This window comes from Perognathus longimembris, chromosome 28, assembly GCF_023159225.1.
Source record: "Perognathus longimembris pacificus isolate PPM17 chromosome 28, ASM2315922v1, whole genome shotgun sequence".
NCBI lineage: Eukaryota > Metazoa > Chordata > Mammalia > Rodentia > Heteromyidae > Perognathus > Perognathus longimembris.
In genome coordinates, this window is record NC_063188.1 from 768,072 (window position 1) to 785,546 (window position 17,475).

General features: G+C 48.0%; 1 protein-coding gene across 4 annotated transcripts; it reads left to right on the forward strand.

Annotated features, from left to right (window-relative positions):
* Positions 1-8,518: 8,518 nt before the first annotated feature.
* Fam3a (FAM3 metabolism regulating signaling molecule A) lies at positions 8,519-17,400 on the forward strand. Of its 4 annotated transcripts, XM_048335537.1 has the most exons (10): positions 8,519-8,805; positions 8,961-9,030; positions 10,647-10,760; positions 11,254-11,277; positions 14,806-14,929; positions 15,043-15,101; positions 15,355-15,405; positions 15,679-15,763; positions 15,846-15,972; positions 16,727-17,400. In XM_048335537.1, exons 2-10 carry the CDS (start codon positions 9,018-9,020, stop codon positions 16,820-16,822), a joined length of 693 nt encoding a protein of 230 aa, XP_048191494.1. In that variant the 5' UTR covers positions 8,519-8,805; positions 8,961-9,017; the 3' UTR covers positions 16,823-17,400. The 4 variants fall into 4 exon arrangements, with proteins under 4 accessions (XP_048191494.1, XP_048191493.1, XP_048191496.1 ...); XM_048335536.1 differs by having other exon boundaries at positions 8,519-9,030; XM_048335539.1 differs by having other exon boundaries at positions 8,519-9,022; positions 14,751-14,929.
* The last annotated feature ends 75 nt before the right edge of the window (positions 17,401-17,475 follow it).

Below are 17,475 nucleotides of genomic sequence, written 5' to 3' on the forward strand. Positions count from 1 at the left end.
CTGTGTTCCCCCTTGTGTGTCCCCACACCATCCTTGTCATCCATGGCAGTTTTGTTTGTGGCACCTCACATTGCTGTATTCCAACAGGCCTATCTCCACTAGCAGCTAGGACAGAATGCATGGGTTGCCACACCCAGCTATCCAGGGCTTTTTCTGCGAGTCACCTCTTGTTTTGTTTTTCTTGCCAGTCCAGGGCCTTGGACTAAGGACCTGAGCACTGTCCCTGGCTTCTTTTTGCTCAAGGCTAGCACTCTGCCACCTGAGCCACAGCGTCACTTCTGGCCTTTTCCATATATGTGGTTCTGGGGAACATAACCGAGAGCTTCATGTGTAGGAGGCAAGCACTCTTGCCACTAGGCCATATTCCCAACCCTCGACAATTTTTGTAAAAGACACTTAAATTTCCAACACCCTATTTGGCCGTACTGGGTCCTCAAAACCTCAGATGTTTGTGCCTGAGGATGGCATTGTACCATTGGAAAACAAAACCCCAAGACACCCTACCCCCGCACTGGTGGCTCACACCTATAATTCTATCTACTCTGAATCCTAAAATCTGAGGATCCTGATTCAAAGCCAGCCTAGACAGGAAAGTCTGTGGGCCGCTAATCTCAAATAAACTACTCAGAAAAACCCAGAAGTGGCACTGTGGCTCAAGTGGCAGAGTGCTAGTCTTAGGCAAAAAGAGGCCCAGGGACAGCGCCTAGGCCTTGAGTTCAAGCCCTGGGACCAACAAAAGACTCCAGGGGCCTGTCCTGATCCCACAAAGATCTTCATGCTCTCCCTTAACAAAGCCCTTGGGAACACCCCAACTTTCACAAACTACAGAGAATCTAGCAAAGCTGCATGCTGGGAACCCGCTGGTATAGCATCACTGAGGTGGGGGCTCCTAACCAGGGGGACCCCGAAGTGTAGGGGGATCCAACTCAATATGAGGCCTCCAACACAGTGGATAGGAGGAATGGTGGGACCAACATTTTGATGTGATTCAGGACACCCAAGAGAGCTCTACTGAGGACACCCAGCTATCACCTTGCTCCTGGGAATCAATGACAGTCCTGCCAACAACAGTCTATAGTCATACCTGCTCAGTTGCCAACATTGAACAAAATGTGAGGGGCCCAGTTGAGGACCAACAGCTCCTCTTTGTGATGGGTGCCTGTGTTGGAGCCAAGAAAACAAACTCAACTGAAAAGCACAAATACTAATGCCTACATTAGAAAGGAATATGGGGGGACCAGGTATACTAGTGCATACTTGTATCCTCAGGCACTTAGAGAAATTGGGAGGAATATGGTTGGTGACTAGGCTGAACAAAAATTAACAAGACACCACCAAGCTGGACATACACAACTATCACCCCAATAGTTTATTTGGGAGGGACAGATAGGAGGGTCATAGTTGGAAGCTAACACCACTTGAAAGGTGCTAGATTCTATCTACAAAGTAACTGAAAAGCCAAGCACTGGTGGCTCATGCCTGTAAGCCTTCCTACTCAGGAGGCTGACATCTGAGGATTGTGGTTCAAAGCCAACCCAGACAGAAAAGTTCATGAGGCTCTTACCTCCAGTTAACCACCAGAAAACCAGAAGTGGCACTGTGGCTCAAGGTGGTAGAGTGCTAGCCTTCAGCAAAAGAGCTCAGTGCCCAGGCCCTGAGTTCAAGCCCCATGACCAAAAGCAATAACAAAAAACTGAACATGAGATAGCGTTAAGGTAATTCAACTGTCATTTCATCACTGAATCGTTAAACTTAGACATAATAAAGTACTAGCTGGGTGGAATCAACTGGCTCCTTAGCTCTGAGATCTTCCATTAGGGCAGGTGAGGCTGCTCAACTGTCACCTCAGCTCTGTACCTACATGAAGGCAGAGACAGGAGAGTCATGGGCCCCAACCTTTCCACTCCAGGGGTGACATCCAGCCTATCATGACTCCCCTCAAAGGACCCTTTTGGGGATAGGGAAACTCCAGAAATAGAAACTTAAAGTAAATTAGGGAATTAACTACCAGGTTACTAGAATTCAGTAACTAAGAGTGAAACTCAGAAGAAAGTGCAAAAACCTGGAATGTGATCTGGTCTTAAATCCGAAAAGGAAAACCTGGAATGTGTTCTTGTCAATAGTACCTTGTTTACCAGAATTGTAATCACCTGCAATCATTAACCACCAATTCACTTCTGGACGTCTGCTTGCTTGCTTTGGCTTACTTGTTCGAACACCTGCGTGTGGTTTTTTACCTTTAAAAACCCAGGCCTACAGGCTGGGAATATGGCCTCATGGTAGAGGGCTTGACTCATATACGTGCAGCCCTGGCTTCGATTTCCCAGCACCACATATATAGAAAACGGCCAGAAGTGGCGCTGTGACTCAAGTGGCAGAGTGCTAGCCTTGAGCAAAAAGAAGCCAGGGACAGTGCTCAGGCCCTGAGTCCAAGGCCCAGGACTGGCCAAAAATAGCCAGTCTGGCCACAGTTGCACTGTGTGTTAGAGTCTCACCTTGGTGACTGGGATACAACACAGGTACACACAGCCTGGGAGAAGTCAAAACATGTCTTCATGCAAAAACACATGTTTATAACAGCATTATGCATAATGGTCAAAAGTGAAAACAATTTTTCATCAAAATGAGTAGGTAAATGGAAGTCTGGGAAGGTGATTCAATGTCATGCACAGAAATGCCCTGGATTCCCTCCACAGCACCAAAAAGGAAAAAAAAAGATCTAAATAATAAACTAATTCAAAATAACAAAACACTGATCCAGGTTACATGGATGAGCCTTAAAAATATTATGCAAAGTGAAAGAATCTGAGTACAAAAGGCCCCATAGTATATGATTCCTTTTATCTGAAAAGTCCAGAATAGCAAAAGACACCAAGTGGATCAATGGTTGCCAGGGCTGGAGGGGGGGTTCAGGAGTGATACAGAGTGACTGTAAATGGTCTAGGGTTTATTTTGGAACTAGATAGTGGTTATGGTTTTTAACCAGGTGACTACACTAATAACCACTGGATTTACATTTCCATAGAATTGTGTTTTCTGGTCCGTTGTGGGGCTTGAACTTGGCCTGGGCACTGTCCTTGAGCTCTTCAGCTCAAGGCTAGGGCTCTACCACTTGAGCCACAGCAACACTTCTGGTTTTCTGGTGGTTAATTGGAAATAAGTGTCTCACGGACTTTCCGGCCTTGGCTGGCTTTGAACCGTGATCCTCAGATCTCAGGCTCCTGAGTAGCTGGGATTACAGGCAAGATCCACCAGTGCCCAGCTTGATTCTTTTTTTAAATATAACTTCACTGTTATTATTAAGGTGTTGTACAGGGGTTACCATTTCACAATTCAGGTAACATGTATGAAGATTGTTTTGTTGATTCTTGAGGTAGGACCTTGCTATGTAGCTCAAGCTAGCCTTAAACTCAAGATCTTCACCAAGTAATACTAGTTAGTGGGGAGGCTGAAATCTGAGGATCCTGATTCAAAGCCAGCCTGGGCAGGAAAGTCTGTGAGACTCTAATCTCCAATAAACTACTCAGAAAAAAAGTAGAAGTGGCGCTGTGGCTCAAGAGGTAGAGTGCTAGTCTTGAACACAAAGAGGCCCAGGGACAGTGCCCAGGTCCTGAGTTCAAGCCTCAGGATGGAAAAGAGAGAGAGAAAAAAACCAACAACCTCAAGATCTTCCTGCCTCAGCCCCCACCCTCCAGTACCAGGATTACAGGCCTCTACCATCCATACCCAGCAAGAATGAGTTTTATGGTAGGTGATATCAAATTCTGACCCAAACTGGGCTCTTTCTCCCTCTTAGAATCTTGGACCCAATAACAAAACAGAGCCAAGGTAGGCTCTGGTGGCTCACACCTGTAATCCTTGCTACTGGAGGCTGAGTTCTGAAGATCACAGTTTGAAGTCATCATGGACAGACATATCCAAGAGATTCTTATCTCAAACTAAACCAGTGATGGTGCGGCTCGAGTGGTAAAATGCCATCACTGAACTAAAAAGCTAAGTAAGACCTCAGAGTCTTCAAGTTCCAGCGCCAATACTTGCACAAAGAAAGGGACGGAGGGAGGGAGGGAACATGGAAGGAAGAAGAAGGAAGGAAGGAAGGAAGGAAGGAAGGAAGGAAGGAAGGAAGGAAGGAAGGAAGGAAGGAAGGAAGGAAGGAAAAGAAAAGCACACATTGAATGCCAGTGTGGTGGTACATGCCTGTAATCCCAGCACTGTGGAGGCCAGAGCTGAGATAAGAGGATCAAGATTTTCAGTCCAACCTGGGCTACAAAGCAATGGATATGTAACTGCTGTTACCTTTTTTTTTTCCCCCCTCTGTTACCATTTTTTGGCCGGTTCTGAGGCTCAATCTCAGGGCCTCGGTGCTGTCCTGAGCCTTGCTCTTTGTGCTCAAAGACAGCATTCTGTCACTTGAGCCACAGCACCATTTCTGGCTTTTTCTGAGTATTTTATTGGGCGTCTAACAGACTCTCCTGCCCAGACTGCCTTTGAAGTGCAATCCTCAGACCTCAGCCTCCTGACTAGCTAGGATTACAGGTGTGAGTCACTAGCACCTGGCTCATTCAGCTCTTTTGCTCATGGCTGGCACTCTACAACTTTTGAACTACACCTCCACTGCAGCATTTTTTCTAGTTAATTGGAGATCAAGTCCCGAGGAGTTGGCTGGCTTCCAACCAGTACTCGGCCCTCAGGGTCCTGAGTAACTAGGACTACAGGTGTGAGCCACCAGTGCCAGATGGGTCCTGCACTTTTTCTTAGGCTGGCCTCAAACCTCAGTCCTCCTGTCTGTGCTCTCAAGTAGATGAGATTATAGGCATGAGAGCCCACAGCTGGCCCCTGCCTCTGGTTGAACAGCAGCAGAGGTCCCAGATCCTTGGGTAGCTAGGCAAATCTCTTATCTGAAACACAACACTGACTAGCAAGAATGATGTCTCTCAGTCTGAGGGGGTATTTCCTGGTAATACTGGATCTTTGGGTCTTCGCTGTGAAGGCTTCCATGTCACATAAAAGTACAGCAAAATAAACGTGTTATGTTTTTCTCCTACTAACCTGCCATTAATATTTTGCTGATACTAGGGATTAGAACTCAGCCTCAAGATTGCTTGACTTATTTTCACTCTACCACTTCAGCCACACTCCCAAGCCCAGGTTTGTTTTCTGCTTATTTTGGAGATGGTATCTTGCCAATTTTCTGCCCAGGCTGGATTGAAAGCATGACTCTCTGACTCTCAGCCCTCTGAGTTGCTATGATTATAGGTATGAGCCACCTACATCTCACTAACTTATGTTTTAGTAAAAGGGTTTCTATCATGACCATTTATGATTGCAATTAGAGGCCATCCTGGGAAAACAACAACAACAAAAAGCTGGGTGTGGTAGTGCAAACTTGTTATCCCAGTAGGAAAGTCACAGTGCAGGGCAAAAAATACAAGACCCTACCCGAAAAATTACTAAAGTAAAAACAAAATAATTAAAGATCATTAAAGCAAATTGTTCTAATTTTATCCTTAGGCACAGAAGACAACTAACTCTAAGCAGAATGAGTAAAAAGGAATCAATATCTAGCAATAGCAGTATAATAGTAGAAAGTACAGAAAACAGACATTTTAAAAAATCCTCAACATCCTGGAAGGAAATAACTTTCAATCTACAATCCTACTGTTCAATAATGAAAATGAAGGGGCTGGGGATATGGCCTAGTGCAAGAGGGCTTGCCTTGTATACTTGAAGCCCTGGGTTCGATTCCCCAGCACCACATATACAGAAAATGGCCAGAAGGGGCGCTGTGGCTCAAGTGGCAGAGTGCTAGCCTTGAGCAAAAAGAAGCCAGGGACAGTGCTCAGGCCCTGAGTCCAAGCCCCAGGACTGGCCAAAAAAAAACAACAAAAATAATAATAATGAAAATGAAAATCCTGGGGTTTTGTTTGTGGTGGAACTACATCCCCAGCCCTGAAACTGTCTTTCAAGCATGGATAGGAGGTACAGATGGAAGCCACTCTCCCTTTTATTTCAGGTCTGAGACAGAGACATGAACTCAGTACCTGATACTTTTGTTCATTGATTAGCACTCTACCAACTGAGCCATGCTTCCAGCCCAAAATTTGCCACTCTCACTGAAAAAGTGCATGAAGCACAGAAGAAAGCTGATAGGTGCTACTAGATGGAGAAAACAAATACAGAAAGGAACAAAAAGCAAATAAGATTTAATGGAAACTGATGGTTACCCTGTGTGCGGGGGGGGGGGGGGCGTGGATGAGTGTGTGTGCGACAGGCCTGGGGCTTGAAATTGAGGCCTCACTTTTTCACTCAAAGCTGATGATCTACAGAGAGCAAGAGAAGGGCTGATAGTTCCAAAAAGAAATATAATCATTATCTGGCTTACATAACTGTAGCCCGTCTGTATATCATCTTTGTAATAATTTAAAAGAGCTGGTGATATATCACTTGAGCCACACCTCACTTCCAGGTTTTTGCTGGATTGAAAAGCACTTTTGAAAGTAGTAAAGCACAATTATGGATAGATGTGTGGGAGAAATGTTTCTAGAGATAACTTGAGTTAAAGGGGAACAATTGCTCTGACTGTGAGTGACACCATCAGGTGGAAAGGTACAATAGAATAAAAGAGGGGAGGTCTGATTCCCGAACCACAAACAATGGTGAAAAATGGTTAAGGTTTGTGTACTGTTGAACAGTAGTGTGTCAGTGTATGGTTCCTGGTTGTGACTTCAATACCATCATATACAATGTCACTTCTGGGAAGGGAACAACAGGACTGTCAGTACTACTTTTGCAACATTTTTATTTTTATTGTTTCTTTACCGTAGTACTGAGGATTGAATCAGGGCCTTGAATTTGCTTGGCTGGCGCTGTATTGCTTGAGCCACATCTCCAGCTGTTTTTGGTGGTGATAGTGGTTATGGTTTAGATAGTTCAGGTTTTTTTTCTGGTTTGGCTGGCCTCAAACGTTGATTTTTCTGTTCTCAGAATCCAGAATAGCTGAGATCAGTGGTGTGAGTCATGGCTGCCTAACTAGTGCTTCTTGTCTACTGTTGCTTTAAGACAGGCTGTCTACATGTTGGCCACAGACTCTCAACTGACTTGCTTCAGTCTCCTGAGTACTGTGGTTACAAGCACACATCATAATTCCTATTTTTAAAAAACCTTTTATTTTCTGTGCGTGGCCTGGGGCACGTGGTCCCAGCTCTGGAGTCTGGGCTGTGACCCTGGTCAGTATACTTTTTACTTCCTCAATAAATCTGTCTTTTTACTTGAAAAAAAAAACACCTTCCTATTTTCACCTAATTATAAACTTTTAAGAACTTGGTAGGCTTAAACAGGAGAACCACAAGCAAGACATTGTGTAAAAAATTGTTTTAAGGCTTTGGAACATTACAGATAAATGTAAAAATCCCTTTGATCCCTATTGTTGATTGTATTCACTTGTGTCTTCCTGTCTGTTCTGGTCACTGTTGCTATGAGGTTGGTGTGTATCACCGTGGAGGTGTTGTTTGTATTCTATGGATGCACCCACAGAGGGGGATGGGATGTGGGTGTAGTATACAATTATGAAAATATTTTGAAACACAGTATTTGTATACTTAATACATAAGGAAAAAGAAAAGGACAGGGTAGCAGTGTGGGGGAGGCAGAGCATGTCTGGGCCCTGGGTTTACATGCATGCACTTGTAGGTTCCAGACAAAAGTCACAGGTGGACTTGGAATGCACAGAAGACTCTGAGCTGAATCCCAGGCTTCTAGTGTAGGCCATCACACACCCGTCGTGACCCTAGGGAAGCTGCTGCTTCTCGCCCTCAGGAGAACTAATTAAATCAACCTTTCTTGTATGGTCTGAGCAGGGTGTAAACATTGTCATGTAAGAACCACTGGCTTTGCAGGTTCCTGGGGCCTGGGTGCTAGCCCATGGGTGTAAGTAGTCAAGAGCTGCTTCTGATTGGATCCCAATGAGAATGATTCGGTACCAGAAGTACATGGAAGGCCACCACATTCATTAAGAAAACCCTTAAGAAAGCTGTGGGCCCGGTAGAAGGCTGTGAGAGAGGTTACTCCGTCACGTTAGGGTGGAGAGCGAGTCCCCTAGAACCAGAGCTGGGTGTGACCGGCTCCTTCCGAATCCCCATCTCCCTGCCTGGTGCGTGACCCAGGCAAGCGCACGCTTCCCAACAGGACAGACTGGAAGGAAAGCTAGCGGAAGGCACTGCCTGGTTGCTTTGGCTGTGTCAGGTTCCGCTGTTTTTCCTACATGTGCTTCTAAAAGGTACAAATGCCAATTTCCAGTCATTGCTAACTACGTGCCCGTGCACGTCCTCGGCTTCCCGGGATCCTGGCAAACGCCGACCTTCTTCCACCAGCTCAGTGGCCCGGCGGCTCAGCGGCCGCGCGCGGCAGAGGCGGGGCTGGATTAGGGTCCACCTACCGGTTGGCTGGAGCGAACGGTGGGGCGGGTTTAGCGGTGGAGACTGCCAGGCGCGCAGCAGAAGGTGGGGCGGGGCGAGTAGGCTGTAGCCCTCCCAACGCCGCCATTGTCGGGCCTGCCCTGCAGCTTCTACGCAACTGTGTCATCTTCCTTCGTCGGGCACATTGGGATCGCCAGCCGGACAAGCCCCCCTCCTTGCCGAACCCACGTCTCTCTACGGCCAGACAAGTCCTCGGTGAGCCTAGTCGCCTGGATCACCCCCAGTGCAGTGGCCCAAGTTCGGGAGAACAACTTGGACAACCTAGCCCCGGAGGCGTCTGTAAACCCGACAGTGATCCGACTCGTTCCCAAGGACCCTCCTTGCCAGGCAGGTATTGTCCTGGCGTTCCCAAAGAACCTAGCCTGGCCGGATGTTTGGAGGACCAAGTCTTAGCACCGATCGCGCTTGCCTCCCACCGGGGCTCAACACAGACTTGGCCCTGGCACGCACCCAGACCTGCTCTTCCGCTTTATACCCCCTACACAGCTCACGGCCCCCAAACAGTGCACCTGCCGGCGGTCCCAACCAGCGGGGGAACTGGACATGAGGTTGGCAGGTTGGTGGCTTCCACAGAGAACGGGAGGGAGGCCCAAATGTTCTCACGTCTGTGCTAGGAGGGGCCGGGGTGGCCACTGGTTTTGGTACCGAAAATGGAGAACCGTGCACAAACACTCATTCTGTGACCTTAAGAGAATCATTTCACGTCTGAGCACTTCAGTTTTCAAAACTATAAGATGTGGATTAGTATTGTTCACCCAACTCAGACAACAAACCTACTCTTTTTTGAAAAATGAGTTGGGACACAGGCTCCAGGGACCGTGGGACCTAAGTGGGGGAGCTCAGAGCAGGGAGAGGCATGCTCTTAGAGGAAAACTAACAAAGCTGCCGTTGGACTTGGATTTGAACTAATGACAGCAGGACAACTAACATGAACATACCTTCACCTGTAATCTTAGCTACTTGAACAGGCAGGCATCTGGGGATCCAAGTGACCCCAGTTCAAGGCCAATCCTTCCTGAACACAGTGATGTACACCTATCATCTCCACTGACATAGGGAAGCACAAGTAAAAGGCTCACAGCCCAAGCATAAAGCAAGACCCGACCTCAAAAGTAACCAACACAAAAGAGGCTGGAGTCATGGTTAAAGTGACAGTGTACCTACCTGGCAAATCACATAGAGATGGCTTGTGGGGGAAGAAAGAATTCCTAGTGCACAAATACAGAGCAGGGGGAGAGATGGAGACCAGAACTTGGCAACTGAAGTTCAAGCCTACCAAAGTAGCTACTTTATACACCTAAGTGGAACCAGACAGTGAGGAACATCTTGGAAGGGAGTGGCTGGCTCAAAACACATTACATCTGAACCTAGAAAATAAGGTATTATTGCTATGTTGTGTTTAGTCTAAGCTCTGAAGTAGACAGAAATGCAGGTGTGACAGAATTGATATAGCAATACCCTTCAGTAAAAATGCTTAGGCACCACGTTCAGGCCCCAGGACTACCACACACACACACACACACACACACACACACACACACACACACACACACACACTGCACTAGATGAAATTACCCACAAACAGAATCTAAGGATCAGAAGGCAGCCTGGAACAGAAGCCTAGGAAAGTCCAGCTTGAAAGGGGAAGGTGGAGGAAGGCCCTGTAGCCAAGGACAAGGAGGGCTATCCAAACTTAAAAAGTTGAAAAGGTGAAATGTTTCCATCAGGCACCTTTACTGAGAGGTCAAGGAAAATGCGAGCCAACAGGTCACTGTGGCATAACACTGTAATCATCATGAGGAAAGGGGAGTCAAGTTCAAACTTTCTGCACAAGAGGAGAAGAGGGGCAGAAGGATGAGACACAAATATATTGCTAGTCGAGAGGAGTGCTAGGGATGGACCTATGCAGTAGTGGGCTATACAGATCCCCTGTAAACCTTCCAGGAAGAACAAAATGGCAACCCTGGGGTTTGAACTCAGTTTCCTCCCTTCACCTGCCACAGGAGAGTATCCTTGGGCCTGCTGAGTGGTGATGGGTCCCCAGTAGCCTGTCCTCCCACCAGTTCTTGCCCAGTGGAAGGGGCTATGTGGTTGTGAGAGGCCATGGGATTATTCGGGTATTCCTTCCCTGGTGTCTGAGGTGGGCCTGCCCCATGTCTGTCCTGCCTCCAGGACCGCTCCGCATCGTGGCCCTGGTCATCACTGTGGGGCTCACCTGGATCCTAGTCACCATTCTCCTGGGTGGGCCTGGTGGTGGCTTCCCTCGAATCCAGCAGCTCTTCACCAGTGAGTGTGGGCCCCCCTCGTGTCTCGCTGCAGAGGCCCCCAGGGTGACCATGGGACTGACACCTACAGTGGGGTAGGGGTGGGGCTTGGCTTTTCCATAGCCTTCCTGACATGCTACCTCTGACTTCCCTCATCCTATCTCCTGATGCCAACTATACCCATCTCCTACCAACCAGCTGCTCTGGCTGGGAAGCAACAATCCTTAATTACAGCCCTATACCACATGCAACTCAGTAGGGTCAGAGTAGGATGTGGAAGGCCCCCCTTGGAATGCTGGGAGTACCACCTGGTCAGCTTGCTGCTGGGCTCTGGGATGGGGAGGGGACTCTGTACCCTGTGACAGGCACTTTGGCACTCTTTCCAAATCCATTTCTGCCTTTGCCTTGAGCAAACATTTGGATCTAAATCCCATATAGACTTAAGTACAGAGCATCCGAAGGGCAGTGTGGCCAAGGAGGCCCCCACATTAACACAAATAACTCTGTATCCACAGGCCCCGACAACTCAGTGACTGCAGGTAAGCTCCTGTCAAATCCCTGTCCCCCCTCTGCGCCTCATGATGCCTTTGTGACACCCCTGCCTGCCCTCAAGATTTCTGTTCTTCACCTATCCTTCCCTAAACTAGCTATCATAGCTTGCTTGACTGTGAACCTCATAAATGAGTTACCTGTTGTCAGAATACAGTGAAGACACAAATACAAGGTCAACATTCCCATTCCAAAAGGAAGAAAATAGAGCCAGGAGCTCACCCCTGTAATCTCAGGAGACTGAAATCTGAAGATTACAGTTCAAAGCCAGCCCAGGCAGGAAAGTTTATGAGACTCTCAGCACCAACGAATCACCAAAAATTTGGAAGTAGAACAGTGGCTCAAGTGGTAGAGTGTTAGCCTTGAATAAAAGCATTAAGCAAGAGCATAAGGTCCTGAGTTCAAATCCCAGTACCAGCACAAGCAAAAAGGGAGGAGAGAAAATAGGGGGAAAAAAGAAGAAAGGAGGAAGGGTCACTGGTCTCAAGCAAGTCTAAAATCTGTCAGGGAATACGCCTTTCATTTTCAGCACCTGAGACTAATCCTTTGTGGCCTGATTCTCCTCTTTGGGCCCACGAAGGTGACCTCACCCTCTATGCACTCTCTAGCTTCTACTTCCCTAGCTTTACCTTCAAAACCACCCTACTTCCTTTACAGCCTCTGTCCCTTTCAGTACAAGCTGACCATATTTCTTTTCCTGTGTGTGTGCGCACATGCGTGATGTGTATGTTTGTGTGTGTGTGTGTACATGCATGCGTATGCAGTACTCCTGTAGCTTCAACTCAGGGCCTACATGCTGTCCCTGAGCTTTTTTTGCTCAACTCTAGAACTCTACCACAGCCCCACTTCTGACTTTTTTGGTGGTTAACTGAACATAAAAGTCTCATGAACTTTCCTGCCCAGGCTGGCCTCAAACTATCCTCAAATCTCAGCGTCCCAAGTAGCTAGGACTACAGCCATGAACCACCCACTCCCAGCCATGACTTTGTGGGATTCTTGTCTCCCTGATGATGTCCCTAGCTATAAGGCAGGAAAGTCCTCTGCAGAACATGCCTGTTTAACCCTTCTCTCTAGAGAACACTAGTTTTTTGCATTATTGTTAGCCCAATATTTTCTAAATTACCATGTTCTGATCCCTTCATCCTGATGGTTTGTTGGTTCTTTCCTCAATTTCTCTCTACTCTCATGTTTTACCATAGCAGCAACAAGAAAACGGGCCATGCCTTTAACAGTGGGCTCAGAAATCTCTTCAGCTAATTATTCAAATTCAATATGTGTGTGTGTGTGTGTGTGTGTGTGTGCGCGCGCGCGCGCCCCGAGACAGGATTTGAATTCAGAACCTCAAACTCTCACTTGGCTTTTTTGCTCAGGGCTCGCACTCTACCACTTGAGCCACAGCTCCACTTCTGGCTTTTTGGTGGTTTAATTGGAGATAATAATCTCATGGACTTTTCTGTGCACTATGGCTTTGAACCCAAATCCTTAGATCTCAGCCTCTGGAGTAGCTAGGATTATAGGCATGAGCCGCCAGCACCCAGCTTTTTCCTCATTTCTGAAACCTCATCTAAGTGCCTTTAATAGTCCTATTCCTAGTAGCCTTCTGTTCACGATTATCTAAGTTTTCCGGAAAACAGTAGATTGTTTTTCTGTTGCTGTCTCGTGTACTAGCCATGATTTGAAATCTGGGCGTTGTACTTGCCAGGCAGATGCTCTAACCACTTGACATATACCTCCAGGCCTTTTGGTTTTAGTTTTGCAGATAGGATCTTGCTCTTGCCTGGAACTGCCCTCAGGCCATAATCATTCTATCTCTACCTCACACATACCTGGGACTCCAGGCCTGAGTTACCATGTCCCCTTGTTTTTTTGAGATTTTTGAGATAAGGTCTCACTAAGTTTGCCCCTGTTGGCCCTCGAACTATGATCCTCCCATCTCTGCCTACCTGGTATTGTAGGCGTTCTCCACCATGCCCTGTCCCTCTAAGAAATTTTTTTATTTAATTTATTTATTAATTGAACACAAATTTTTTTGACAAGGTGTTGTGCAAAAGGGGTACAGTTACATAGTAGGGCAGTGTATACATTTCTTGTGATACCTTATGCCCTGTTTTTCTTTCCCTTCTCTAGGTCAGATAGACATATATACAATATACAATGTATCAAGATAAGAAATTTTTTTGAGATAGAGCCTCATTATTTAGTCCACCCTGGTCTCAAACTCAGCAACCCTGCTCTACCTGAGTGCTAGATTACAGACATGTGCTTCCATAACCAGCTACTATCCATATACACACATACATACATACATACATATCAGTAATTTTTTCTTTTCGCTGGTCCTGGGTCTTGAACTCTGGACCTGGGTGCTGACTCAGAGCTTCCTTTGCTCAAGGCTAGCACTCTACTACCTGAGCCACAGTGCCACTTCCAGCTTTTTCTGAGTAGTTAAGTGGAGCTGAGTCTCATGGACTTTGTCCAGGCTGGCTTCAAGCTGTGATTCTCAGAGCTCAGCCTCCTGAGTAGGTAGGATTACAGGCATGAGCCACTGGTGCCCAGCTACCAACAATTTCTTCAGAACAGTGTAGGCTTTTTCTACCACACAGCCTTTTTTCTACAGCGTTTGTTAGTTTCAAATTTATTTCTCTGTTTTTAAGTATGTGTTATATAAACACCTCAATTCCCAGAGCCTAAATTTCTATCCATTTCTGGGGCTTCCATAACGGAGCATCACAAAACGGGCTTTAAAGGACAGAAATTTCTTCTTTCACAATTCTGGAAACAAGAACTGTCCAACAAGGTATGAGCAGGGCTGTTCTGCCTCGGAAAGTTCCAGGCAAGGATCCTGCTGTACCTCACCCACATCTAGTAGCCTTAGGTCCTCCTGGGCAATGGCTGTCCAATCTCTGCCTCCATTGTCTTTTCCCTCCTGTGTACCTTTGTCTCTTCTTCCCTTATAAGGACACCAGTCATGTTGCTTTAGTGCTTACCCTTCTGCAGTGTGACCTCATCTTAACTACCTTGTCAGCAAGGAGCCATCTTTACAAAGAAGGCCATGTTCTGAAGTTTGGGGATTATAGGTCCAGCATATATTTTTGTGAGAATCCAGTTCACCTCATTGCAGAAGTCATCTTCCTCCTGTTCTCCTATCTTTCCTTAGAGTGAGGCCAAGGATATTGGAGAACCATGTTGTCACCTGCCTCAGTTTCTGTACTGTGGCCTGGCTAGAAGCCTTATATCATGGGGCCTCCCCCTCTGATGGTCTCCACTCCTGCCCTTCTGGCTCTGTCAGGCCAGCCCTCAGCCTTGCGTCTCTTCTCTTGCCCATAGCAGAAAAGACTCCCTGGGGTCCCTGGCCCTTGCCAGAGAGACAAGACTATGTGCATAGCCTCAACCTTGCCCTACCAGACTTCCCTGCCTGTGGTCACTTAATCTACCCTGGCTGGTCCTGACCTCCCCTTCTCAGATCTCAAGTGACCCCAGGGCCAGGCCCATGGGTCACAACTGCTGTCCCTGCTCAGAACCACGGACCAGGAAGTACAAGTGTGGCCTACCCCAGCCGTGTCCTGAGGAGCACCTGGCCTTTCGCATGGTTAGCGGGGCTGCCAACGTCATCGGGCCCAAGATCTGCCTTGAAGATAAGATGTGAGCTCTCTGGGGTCCATCCGGGCTGGGAACTGTGCCAGGGAGTCCCGGCTGGGTTTGCAAGGCCTGGGGACTCTGTGACCAATCACAGAAACCCTTCTGTCCCCCACCAGGCTCATGAGCAGCGTCAAGGACAACGTGGGCCGTGGGCTGAACATCGCCCTGGTAAACGGTGAGGCCCCATGCTGCCAGCTGCAGGCAGCCCCTAGGGTTCCCCTGGCTCTCCCCGCCCACACTTCCCAGGGACGCATGACAGCCTGGAGGGTGCCTCAAATGGCAGACCGAGAGTCCAGCCACCTGAACAAGGGTGGTGTTAGCAAAGCTTCCAGAAGGGCCGCACAGTTGTCATTTGCCACCTACCATATGCTGAGACTGGTCTGGGGCCCTGACAACTTCCACAGCAGGACTTTCTCCTCTTGATGCAGGGGTCAATGGTGAGCTCATCGAGGCCCGGGCCTTCGACATGTGGGCAGGAGGTGAGTGGTAGCCAGGCCTCCAGCTGGTGGATTCCCAGAAAGCAGGAGGGAGGAAGGAGACCCCCATCTCCGTCTAGAGGATGTGTTTGGGGACAAGATAGCCCTGAATCCTTTGCCAGTTTTCCTAGTGCCATCCTGGTGGCCTTAGATGCAGCACGTCCATGGCCCACACCCTACTTTGGGAGTATTCCTCATTGGGAGCACAGTGGCTGGGGGGAGATGTGTGGTGGGGAGGGAAGCTCCCCATCCACAGGCTCTCCCCCCTGTCTCCAGATGTTAACGACCTGCTGAAGTTCATTCGGCCACTGCACGAAGGCACTCTGGTGTTTGTGGCATCCTATGACGACCCAGCCACCAAGTAAGTGAGCACCAAGCCAGCCTCCACATCAGCCCTGTACAGTGACAGCTTACAGCGCGCCTTTCCTCCTTCTGCATGGCAGGATGAATGAAGAGACCAGGAAGCTTTTTAGCGAGCTGGGCAGCAGGAATGTAAAGGAGCTCGCCTTCCGGGACAGCTGGGTGTTTGTAGGAGCCAAAGGAGTGCAGAACAGCAGTCCCTTTGAACAGGTACAGCAGAGCAGCCCTGGTACACTGGCTGTTCATCTTCAGTAGTCTTTCTTTAAATGGCAAAGTTTGGACACTGGCAAAACTCACCTAAGAAACTTCCTTCCCAAACATCTGAAAGAATGTTCAACCTTCAGGAGGGTCCTACCAAAAGCCATGACGACTCTAAGCACTGCTCCTTACAAAAATTTCTGAAAGTGGGCTGGGATGTAGCTCAGTGGCAAAGCGCTTGCCTAGCAAGTGCAAGGTCCTGGGTTCAATCCCCAGTACCAAAAAAGAAAAGACATATATATATATATATATATATATATATATATATATATATATATATATATACAGTTTAAAAAAAAACAAAAAAATTTCTGAAAGGCTAACACAGACACACAGACACACAGACGCACACACACACACAAACACACACACACACACACACACCCCTCAAGCCTGATGCCAGTAGCTCATGCCTGTTATCCTAACTACTCAGAAGGCTGAGACCTGAAGGATCCAGGTTCAAAGCCAGCCTGGACAGAAAAGTGCACAAAATTCTGTCTCTAAAATAATCACCAAAAAGCCAGCTTAGGGGCATGGGTCAAGGGGTATAGCACCAGATGTTTGCCCTGGGGTGGAGCAGAGGGTAAGGGCCTGGAGGACGTACAGGTGGTTAGCAGAGCAGAAAAGGTAAAAAGCCTGGGCCTTGGCCAGCCTCTGTTCCCTGTCCCAGAGGGCCCGGCCATGACTTCCTCCCCTACACTCACAGCATATGAAGAACAGTAAACACACCAACAAGTATGAGGGTTGGCCAGAGGCTCTGGAGATGGAAGGCTGTATCCCACGAAGGAGCATGACCAGCTAGCACAACTGAGCTCCAGGACCAAGCCTACAGATCGGCGCGGTGCCAGTGCAAAGTGGAGGCTTTCTGCCATGCCCCAAAAGGAGGCTCCCCAGCCACAACATGTGTGAGCTCTGAGGCGGCAGCGACTTGAGGTGATGGGGGCAGCGGAGCTAGCCGTGGCACTTTGTCATGGGGGCCCACATGCCCATCTTCTTGTTCCCCTAAAGCTGGGCACGCAGCCAGCCCCAGCCCTTCTCCACTCCTGATGTCATCTCTTTCCAATTCCTGCGAGTCCCTGTCATTGTAGCAGCCCCCTGGCAGTTTGGGGTACCTTCCACACACACTCACTGCACTGCAGGCAGGCCAAACCTTTTTCCAACAGATTCCTTTCAGTGAGCCAGACCTGGTGGCCTGCCTGCAAGCCTTTCTGCCTCCTGCCTCACAGGTGACAGGAGCGTGCTGGCTTTGGGTAACAAGGTCACTGGGGCCAGATCAAAGTCCCTAATGAAACATCAGCACCACACTGTTTGTCAGCATCCCCACTACCCACCTTCTGGATGACTTCTTAATAAACTGATGGCCCAGTGGAATAAAATGCATTCAGATGTTGTCCTCAATGAAGTGGGGGTGATGGTATTCTGTGTGTGTGGAGGGGACAGAGCTCCCAGGCTCAG

What these genes read in the sequence shown, in the direction of transcription:
- Fam3a (XM_048335536.1), top strand. An exon ending in AATCCAGCAGCTCTTCACCA is followed by an intron (nt 10,761 to 11,253) that starts GTGAGTGTGGGC and finishes CTGTATCCACAG; the next exon opens with GCCCCGACAACTCAGTGACT. An exon ending in CGACAACTCAGTGACTGCAG is followed by an intron (nt 11,278 to 14,805) that starts GTAAGCTCCTGT and finishes GTCCCTGCTCAG; the next exon opens with AACCACGGACCAGGAAGTAC.